This window comes from Populus euphratica, unplaced genomic scaffold, assembly GCF_000495115.2.
Source record: "Populus euphratica unplaced genomic scaffold, PopEup_1.0 scaffold64.1, whole genome shotgun sequence".
Classification (NCBI taxonomy): domain Eukaryota; kingdom Viridiplantae; phylum Streptophyta; class Magnoliopsida; order Malpighiales; family Salicaceae; genus Populus; species Populus euphratica.
The window spans coordinates 622,387-633,500 of NW_011499923.1; the positions used below are offsets into that span (position 1 = coordinate 622,387).

At 29.6% G+C, this 11,114-nt stretch overlaps 1 protein-coding gene across 1 annotated transcript; it reads left to right on the forward strand.

The window, feature by feature from the left end:
- The first annotated feature begins 3,229 nt into the window (after nt 1-3,229).
- AHL19 (AT-hook motif nuclear-localized protein 19) lies at nt 3,230-4,993 on the forward strand. The gene is made up of 2 exons (XM_011040230.1): nt 3,230-4,805; nt 4,860-4,993. Exon 1 carries the CDS (start codon nt 3,920-3,922, stop codon nt 4,772-4,774), a length of 855 nt encoding a protein of 284 aa, XP_011038532.1. The 5' UTR covers nt 3,230-3,919; the 3' UTR covers nt 4,775-4,805; nt 4,860-4,993.
- Nucleotides 4,994-11,114: the final 6,121 nt, after the last annotated feature.

The following is an 11,114-nucleotide window of genomic DNA, read 5'->3' on the forward strand; positions in this document are numbered from 1 at the left end:
AAGAGTGTCAAATTCTATCAAGATAATGCATAATTAAGCAATCCTCAAACACTTTTATTCAACTTTTTTTTCATGCAAAATTTTAAGAACTAAAAGCTTATGGACTTTCTCTATTAACAAGTTTGATTATCCACAATAAAACTAGAATTAAACATGAATGCTTTTAGATTAAAATCGTGTGACTATTGAGTTGAAAACTATGTTCACATATTGTTGGTAGAGTTTTGGAAAAAATAATAAGTTTATTTCTTTCATGAACTGGACAAACTAATGAGCTGAAATAATTAATTATTCATAGTGGAGAATAACTGGATCCAAAAAAATGACTTCACTTTTAATTTGACATCAACTTTTTCTATTAATTATGTTCTCAAACAAATTTTCTAACAATCCTCCACATAAATGAAATTTTTTAGCAGGTTTAAAAAATGACTCGAAGATTTGTAAAGAGACATTAATTTGATAGATCATTTCATTAAGAGAAGTAGCTTTTGGCTTTGAATGTTTCTCAGTAAAATACTATTATACTTACTCATTAAATAGTGAACATTATGTCTTAAACTATTCATCTTTTGGGTAAACCACAATAATAGTACCCGTATAGTTCTTTACCTAGATATTTCCATTAGTTCTCACTATTATATATATTTTTTTTTGCTCTGAACAACTCCTGGATTTACTAGTACTTTAGAGAATTTAGCATTTTTAAAATTCTCGAAGAAACGATCATATTTCTCACTTATATAAGTGATCTTTCGTTAAAATTATTATACTACAATTCATTTGGTATGCCAAGATATGAAAACTATTAAAAGGACATCTCACCATTTATCGCGTTGTAGCTAGCAATTATATCATCATAGGAATAAACAGGAAATAATTGTTTTTTAGTGTTACTAAAAATATTATATGACTTAGTTTAACTAAAATCCTTAAATGAATGTTTTTTTATTTATTAAAATCATGTGACTTTTGAGCTGAAAAATCTCTTCATGCATTGTTGAAGAGTTCTTGAAAAACTAATCAATCTCTTCCTTTCATGCCTAAACAAACCAATATTTCATGCCTAGACAAACCAATAGGCTAAAAGAAAAAATAATTTTTCACGACTCAAAATAATACTTAACCCAAACTTGATCTGAGCTGAGCTAATATGTATACGCATGAGTTTAAGTCCACTTTAATTAGGATCTTTCTTTTCTAAAAGTTTGAGTGCTCTTTAGATTCAATTAACTTCTCAACTTTTGATTTTATAAACTACAATTTTTTTTATTTTCTCTATAGAATAAAGTTCTTTTAAAAGGTTTTAGTTTTATCAAAATATATCAAATAATAGTTATTTGATATCAAGTTCTCATTTATCCAAAATTGATTTAAAATCTTATTAATGTTTCACGTTAAAGAGTTTATGTTAGTGATTAAATTCTAATAAAGTTTTAATTCAAAAAAATAATTGTACTGCACTTTTAATTTAAATTCAAATATATCCGCTAACCATGCTTTTAAGCAAAATTCTCAACAAAAAAATATCTCCAAACTGATTTACATATCAATCAAAACTAAACTTCATTGACGATTTTGAAAGTATCATACCCTATAAAGATAAGGAATTACTTTAATCTCGTCTTATAATGAAGCATATGCGCCATATAGAATATTTGAATATGTGATTAATCTTAAAAGTAGAAAGAATTTACTATCACTTGTCCACATAGTCTACGTATCTATTGGTTAGAATATTACACATCTTACAAGGTAGAACTAGTTAATTACTAATCCGTGTTTATACTTGTCGATTTACTAACCAAATTATAATTACGTACCTTCTCTTCTATATTATACTATTCTATAGTTTTCATGTATTGTTAACATCATTCTAATTTGCAAGAAGAAAAAAAAGAAAAAACATCATAGAAAAGTTGAATTATTCCGAGGGAAGGTGATGAATTACTCAATGCCTATAGAACCGGCCAGATAGCTCCTAGCTATCAGTGAGTGTCTAGTGATGCAAACGTTCTACATTATTTTAAGGGAAGGGAGACCCAGGCTCCAGTGTGATCTATCTTTAATTTATAATATAAAATCGGCATGCTACAAAAGAACTATGTATAAGAAAATAAATATACTAACATAGTATTCTAATAAGTATCCCTTCTTCCCCATTTTATAGAGGATGTTAGTAATTAATTATGATTTGGAGAGAGATTTCAGAGATCTAAAACTGTTTGTGTAGGTGATGCAAGGTTCATACAAAGAATTAATTAATTAATGAAATGGCCATGCAAAGAATGTGGATGAGTAGATATCATATCTAATTTTACTGCATTTCTTCTTTTCATTCTTTTCGGATATTGGGATTTCTTCAATCGCTGGCGAACTTTATCTTTCATATAGTAGTTCTATAGCTTCTTCTTTTTTCTTTAGATTTTAATATGTATATATATAGTATAATTGATAATTTATTCTTCTTCATACGCACGTGCAATGAAATAAGCAGTGCAATTAAACTAATCATTGCCTTGTTTTAATTTTGAGAAGATGATTAAATCAATTGTTAAATGGTAATTAGTAGCATGATTATACGCAGTGTTACACTTGCACTTGTATATTAATAAAATACCCAATCGTCCATTGAATTGAAAAATACTCAATTAATGGTTGTTTTTTTCTTGATGAATTAATTACTTCCCTTTTTTAGGGTAATTTGCAAAGCATTAACATCAAATTAGATTAATTTTTTTATTACAAAGAAGAGGCTCGAATATGAGAACTCTTGAGAGAGGAAAACTCTATTGCCTGTTCAGCTACATGCTCGTTGACCACACTTGATTAATTAATTAATTAGTGAGCAATTAAGTTTACCTTCTCTAAATTAATCATTTCTTTTTCAAGGAATCAAATAAATTAATATTGCATAATGAAGGAAAGTTTTTTGATAGCATTTTCTTTTCATAAGACTAACTTCAAATGCTTTAAAGAATGATGAATATTTATATATTTTGTAGCTTATCTAGTTAAGAATATTCTGCATCATTCTCACGAAAGAAAGAAACAAAACCATGTATAAATTAAATTAAGAAGGGTTAATAATCTCATGGAGCCCAATGATGATATATTCAAGAATAGGTTAAGAAAAGATACAAATTACATACATTCAAAGACTTGTGCAATATTTTAACAATGAAAGTTGCATTTGTTTATTACCATATTGTAGAGACTAGAGAGCATCCCTCTCCTCCACCACACATGTTGGGGCCAAAGAGAAGGACGTGCACCCCACTTTCTCAAGCTCACGCCACCATACATTCAAAACCCTAATTTCCAAGAAGACCACCATCTTCTCATTTCTAAATAAACTATTGCCATGACAGTGTGTTAGAGAAAGAAAGACAAGCACAAACCCACATTTTAGCTAGTTAGAGAGAAAAATACAAAACCTCACAGCTCCCCCAAGAACTTGACGCACCTCAAATCAAGGCAAACGCACACTAGCATCCATAAAAACCTTGAATCCAAGATAAAGAAACAGTTCTTGTTCTTGATCTTTCTTCTTGTTCATATCCTAAATCAAGTCTGTAGAGTTCTTTCTTTTTATACTCCTAGCTAGGGCTTGGAGTTTTGATCGGTCTTTAGTTTCTTCCTTATTTAATACTTGCTACAGCTAGCTACTTTACTTTAGTTCTTTCTTTTGTAAATCGTTATCTCTTTACTTGTATTAACATAGATCGTCAATATTTGTTGCTTCCTTCTTTGATCTATATATATTCATTACTTATACAGTATTTTCTATATATCCGTATAAGACAATATACATATATATCAATCTTTAGTTATATATAAGTTCCAAAAGAAGGAGTACCTTCTTGTCGTGTGAGTAATATAGGTTTTTGACCATCTTGTTTGTGATCCTTTGACAACCATGGCAAACCGGTGGTGGACAGGGCAAGTGGGATTGCCGGGGTTGGACACATCAACCAGTTCATCATCTCCAATGAAAAAGCCAGATCTAGGTATATCCATGTCCAACAACAATAGAGAAGCAACCGAGAGTGGTGCTGGCAAAGAAGATGAGAAAGAAGACGAAAGAGAAAATAGCGACGAGCCTAGAGAAGGCGCTATAGATATCGCCTCTCGCCGCCCTAGAGGCCGTCCACCAGGGTCCAAGAACAAGCCTAAGCCACCAATTTTCGTTACTCGAGATAGCCCTAATGCACTCAAGAGTCATGTGATGGAGATAGCTAATGGATCTGATATAGCTGAAAATTTAGCTTGTTTTGCAAGGAAGAGACAAAGAGGAGTTTGCGTGCTTAGTGGAAGTGGTATGGTAACCAATGTAACCCTCAAGCAACCTTCTGCCTCAGGTGCTGTTATGGCTCTCCATGGTAGGTTTGAGATTTTGTCACTCACTGGAGCGTTCTTGCCTGGACCAGCCCCACCTGGAGCTACAGGACTAACTATATATTTAGCCGGAGGGCAAGGACAAGTGGTAGGAGGCAGTGTGGTAGGATCACTAGTTGCATCAGGACCAGTAATGATTATTGCTGCAACATTTTCAAATGCTACATATGAGAGATTGCCACTAGAAGATGAAGAGGAAGGCAGTGGTGGCGCACAAGGGCAGCTCGGTGGCGGCAACGGTAGCGGTGAGGGTAATGGTGGGGGCATGGGGGATCCAGCAACATCAATGCCAGTTTATCAATTGCCAAATATGGTGCCTAATGGACAATTGAATCATGAAGGATATGGGTGGGCTCACGGCAGACCACCCTATTAGCTAGTAATGGCTGCAATTGAGATAAAAAGGAATGAGAGAGGATTCGTATAAGAAAGGGGTTGATTTAGAGCTGATGAGGGTATACATGTTCAGAGATAATAGGGCAAGATAGGGATGAATAAATAAAGATATTAATGGTCTACAATATCTTGTGTATTTTCCTACTATGATTTTTCTTTAATATTTGCATCACTTTGGAGTATTATTATCTTCCTCTGATCTTCTCACTGAGTTTCATGGTTTTTCAAAATTTAATGATAGGTTCTTTTCTTTTCTTATACTACTGTGTTTTTTTTTTTTTAACTTAATTTTCCTTAACCCGAATCCGAAAATTTCCTTAAGTATGTTTAACGCATTTCATATGTTATTAGTTCGTTACCACAAAATTTCTAGCTATCATCACTCAATATCAGCTATGGTGTGAATCAATTATTATGTTGGGCAACAATAAATTTGTCACACACATATTAAGTAAAATGCTAAACCCTAAATCACTACTGGATCATGTTAATCATCTTCTCCTTCATTGCTTTGAAACTTGGAGGATCTGGCAACGCTTTCTGAACTAGTCTGGAATTTTGGGGTGTATGTCAAAATCAATAGATCAAGTGATTTTGCAGTTGAGTGGAATGGTTAAAGAAAAGTCCCAGCGAAGAGCTTTCACAGTGCTGTCATATGAAATTTTATGAGATATTTGAACTGCAAGAAAAAAGTTGATATTTGAAGATTAAAAACCTGATTAGAATGTAATGTTTTAGGTCATTCTTAATTGTCTTATTCTTTGGTTGAAGGTCTTAAACTTGAGTGGTGATTTCTCATATACTAGAATGATTTGTTTAAAGATCTTAATGATATTTTGAAATGATTTTATAGATGATGAGTTTTTATTTATAAATTTTTATAAAATGTTATTTTTTAAAAAAAAATTTCTGGTTTATTTTTGTTACTCTGCTCTGACAATTAATATGTTACAGTCATTTATTTAATAAATTTTTTAATTATTATAAAAAAATACATTATTTACCCAACACTCAATTAATTGTTGTGCAACAGCAATGCTCAACTAAAATGTGATCATCACACAACATAACCAAACATTAAATATTCGATTTATTCTATAGTCTTTGTCTAATAAAGACAATCTATTCATAATAATAATATTGACATTTATTGATGTATGGTTTTATGTCTAAAATTTACGGTATCTAATTAATTTTAAAATTCATAAAATTTTATTGCAAATAACCTTTTGGATGCCAAATTTTAATTTAGTTGTCTAAGGGCATTTGATAATTCATTGTTGCTTAATTAATCTCTTAAAATGGATAGAGCTTTAAGTTACCACCTATGTGATTCTAAATGAGGCTCCCAACTTACATGAGGTCCATTAAACAAACATCTAAGTTCTGTGTATATATATATATATGTCGTATTTTAATGAAAATATAAGATACTCTAATTAACACCTATGTGAAGTCTGTCTTGTGATTAATTTGAAGTCAAACGTGTTGCTCTTCCGTACCTATATATCAATTAAGAGACTTGAGGTTGAGGACGAGAAATTAAGTACCCTGTTCTTAAAATATTGAAGGCATTCTATAACGTTTTGCAAGATTTCAACACTAAAAGGATCCCTTCTTATTTGACCCATAGTCCGTGAACTATATATTATGAACAATTTGTCAAAAGATTATCTAAAATACTTAATTAGTTAATAAACTGACCAATTAATAACATTCAATTAAAACTGATGAGCCAAGTTTTAGGTTCCAACGCATGGATTTCTTCTCCAAAAAGAAGCCAGGAATGGTGTATGGCTGAATGCATGCGCTCTTACTAAATAGTTCATGGCGCGTGTTATGCTCCAACAACAAATCAAAGGGTAGCAGGAAAAAGAAAGAAAAAAAAAAGGAAGAAAGGAAAATGTCATAATTTGAACGGAGAATTAGTGGTAGTAATTTTCAAGGTGGTGGAATGGTGGAGTTGGCAACTATAGGACCAATGCTTATATTTGCAATTTTAAATTTCACGTTGAAGTTTGAATCCTTGGAATTAAGCAAATAAAAAGGACATTATGATCTCCAAGAGTTTACTTTTGATCATGTCGATATGTGTTGAATTTAGCCCCTAATTAATTTGACGAGCTAATTGAATTTCTACCTTGAGAAATATATATGGATATATGAAGACTACAGAGAAAGATCATACTAATAGTTATTAAAAATCAATATGAAAAACTTCTACTCGTTGTTACCCTTGAAAGGAGTGATACATATTAAAGAATAATCCTATTTTAAAAATTTAAAATACTAGGTAAAGTTGTAAAATATAATTTATATTATTTTCAATATATTTTTTAAATAAAAATTCTTTAAAGTTAAAATTTGCACATACCCATGTAATATTATGTTATTAATTAATTTTAATTAGAAAAGAAAATATAAATCATGTTATTCAACTCATAACCAATTAATAATTATTTGAGGCTCTAATGCTGCAATTTATGCCCAAGCAATCCCAAATTTACTACCTCATGTGTTTTTGTTGTGTAAAGTTTGTATATCTTCATAAATACCAATACAACAAGTTAACTTTACAGCATATTTAACCATGCTCTAATGCCATGTTTTTAACATGAAGTAAATACTATTTTGATTTTTTATTTATATAGAGAATAAGGAACAAGACACACACAATACTAACTAATCTAACTTAGAAAAATAATTATACATTAAATAAGGAACCTAATAATTAAGAAATTAACTCTAAGTCCCTAATATGAAATCAATAAATCTTAACAATACTTTCCCTAAAATTAATATAAAAATATCACACATATTCAACATGTTTGAAAATTATAAGAACATTTGACTTGAACAAGATAAAGTTGAGGTTATTTGGGTAACTAAAAACATGTTATAATTTAATGATAGAATAATCTAAATTCAAAATATTAGTAAGGGTTAAAAAACTTTATTTAGTAATTGGGGTTGAAGTACCATTAACAATAAAAATAATTTTTTATGATGATAAATTAAGAGGTGAGATGTGTAGAATTAAATTTCATGTAAACTATAACACTAAAATAAATTATTCATGCATAATGAAGGTTTTCTTGAAATTTTTCTTTTATAAATCTCATGTATGATCCCATCATTGTGAACATCCCACAAACTCATAACATCTACTTCTAGTATGACCCATCTTATTGTAATAATTTTATTTATAAGTAAATTGGTCAAAACCATTATTGTTCTTTAACTAGTTGGGTCCAGTTTAGTACGCAGTAATTGTAACAATAGTTTTTTTTATATATAATTCAAGATATCTGTAGTTATTGTAACAATAGCTTTTTTTTTGTTTTATAATTCAGGATGTCTAAGTAAATTTATATGTATCACGATTAATTCTATATTTATAAAATATCATGTAAGTCTAGTAAATAAATAAATCATTATAAAAATAACAAACAAATACACTAAGACTTAAACCCAAGATGCATAGACAAAAAAACTTTGCCAAGACTGCAGAGCTATAAGCCTTATATAACTAATTTATAAGCCTTATATAACTGAACAATCACCTTTTCCCATCCATTATTTCATTTTATAATATCTATTTTTTTTTCTTTCTCTTTCTAATTTGAGATTAAAATATTCAAATCAATCACAAAACAAATAAAAATAAGTCTTTTTATGAATAATAAAATTGTGATTATTGTTAATGGTTAAAAATACTGTGCTCCAAATCCAATCTCCACCATTCAAATTATAGCGTGTCATATTGTGAGCGTCCCTACAAACTTTTGGCTCAATAAAATTACAAACAACTCTCGTCAAAGCATTTGATCAAAACTAAACAAATCCTCAAATCATTGTTTCAAGAAATTGCAGATTTCTTGGATCTCTCTATTTAAAATAATTAAACACAAACACAATATTTTTCTCTTAATATTAATATATGAAAGAGAGAAAGATATGGTTTTTTTCCTAAAGGATTCAAAGACTAAAAAAAAACCAACAACAATAAGAGAAAAAAATCAAGGGTTCCAGAATTTTAGAAATGTAGCTTTGATATAATATCAAGGAATTATCTTGTCTAGAAAGGTTAAATTTTTACATAAAATCTCAATATATAACTTATATTATTTTCTAACAAAATAAATTTATTTAATATTGACCTTCAAAATTAAAACTAATCTATGGTTAATTCATCAATAAGAAAAAAAAAAAGGAATTTCTAGTTATATCTCATGAAAACGACTTCTTTCTTCTTTATTTTTTTAGAATTAGTTATATAGAAAAGAAAAACTATGTTTATATCCAAGTAAATAAGAACTGTGTTGATAGCTTCCTAGATTAATTCATACCTAAAATATTATTCCCATGCTCACAAGGGCACGCTGAGGGAGCAGATTAGCCAGCATGATTATATAAACTCATGCCAACATGGAAGACTATCATATATTTAAGCTCTAAAAAAGGGAACGAGCACACCTTTCTGGCAAAGATCAGTACAACGTTTCTAAAATCGATGTTTCTTTACACTCGAATGGATTTTAAGGGTTTAGAAACACAGAGGACCATCTTCACATGGATTCACATGCCATTGTTAATGAAGTTCGTACAATTATTTGACCTTGTTACATTCATGCACACAGCAACATTCTACATATTAATATTGTTATTGGCAATAAAGCAGCAGTACTGCCCTCTCGGACCCCTCCTAGGGTTAATAATTAATCAATGTCTTTTGGTTAAAATAATCTCCCCGGTAGCTCCTTTCCTCGCACTGGTTCACTTTCTGAAGTGTTGTTTCACCAGCCGTGTTGAAAGTCCAACAGCACAATTAACTATAATACTTTGAAAAGGAATCCACAAAACCCAGCATTAAGCTGATGTGTGGACCACCAGATAAAGCCTAATTAAGTTACATGATAATAAAAACAAATTGATTAATTTAATAACAAAAGATGATGGAGAATCATGCATCATCGATGAAAAAGATTATTCATATTTACTTTCCACGTCCTGAATGCTGGAAGATTTTCTTAGTTCGTCGCACGCAAGTGACGTGGATTACACGTTGTTTCCGGCTGAATTATTTGCCTTTTGACCTAACTCTCCACGAAAGGTTGTGCTTCATCGTCAGGATTATGTATATTCTTTATAATATCATCTCATTTACACTAATCCGGAAGCGTATTTGTGACATTGAGGCCTTCTTACCGTTTCTTTAAGACTTAATTGAGCATTAGTATAATTATTTTTCATAACTCTAAGTGGTATATGACCCCGGCATTGCTGCGGTTTATGTAATAATAAGAATATCCATATAAATTATATATTAAATTTAAATGTTTTAATTAAAATAATAATTAAATAATTACAAGTTTGAATTTTATTATCCTTATTTATTTAATAAAATTTAAGTATAAGATAATAGTATGAGCTTGTATAAATTTTAATCTTAAAGAATTTTTATTTAAGAAAGTATATTAAAAAATAATATAAATTATATCTTTAAATCTAACCCAATAACTTAAACTTTTTAATTGAATTGATATTTTAACATACATAACAACTAACCTCGTTAAAAAGAATAAAAAAATTATAATTATCATGAATAGGTATCAATTAGTTAAACTATCTAAGATTAGTTGTTTAGAGAAAGAGTCAAAAGAACAAATTCATGAGATGTAAATCAAGGTTTCTCTTTGATTATTTTGTTAGCATTAATGCCATGATTGTTCTTCTGCTCCAATTTTAGGCAATAGTTAATGAGTTGTACTTCAACTAATATTAGCATCTTTTTTCTTTGAGTTTGAACTTCTTTTTTTAAAATAAAATAAAACTTCTTCACATCAACATAACCTAGCATGCATGGAAAGTTTGCAATTAAATCACTAATTCATGAAACTTGGAAATGGAACCTTTCCTTGTTCCTGAAAAGTAAGATAAACTAATTAGATTTTAAATGCGATGCAGGGTGGAAGTATAGCAAACACATGTTAATTAAACCTGATTAAAATTTATGAAGTCTATTATAAAACCTTCAAATTAAGAATATGCTAATAATCCAAAGGAACGTATAAAGAAACAAAAAAAAAAATCAGGATTTCACATACTCTAAAGTTATAGCTACACTATTCAGATAATTTTGATTTAATAACCTCTAAATGTCAACAACCCTTAGTGTTAATAGTGTATAGAAATGTTTAAATAACAAATTAAAGTACTGACCTAACAATTAAAACCCAAAATAAATAAATAAAAAATTGAAATACAATTAGAATTTTTCCCCTTCTTTTCTCTTTCCATCTCCAAAAAGTACATGTTGA

What these genes read in the sequence shown, in the direction of transcription:
- AHL19 (XM_011040230.1), top strand. Translation starts at nt 3,920, where the DNA reads ATGGCAAACCGGTGGTGGACAGGGCAAGTGGGATTGCCGGGGTTGGAC.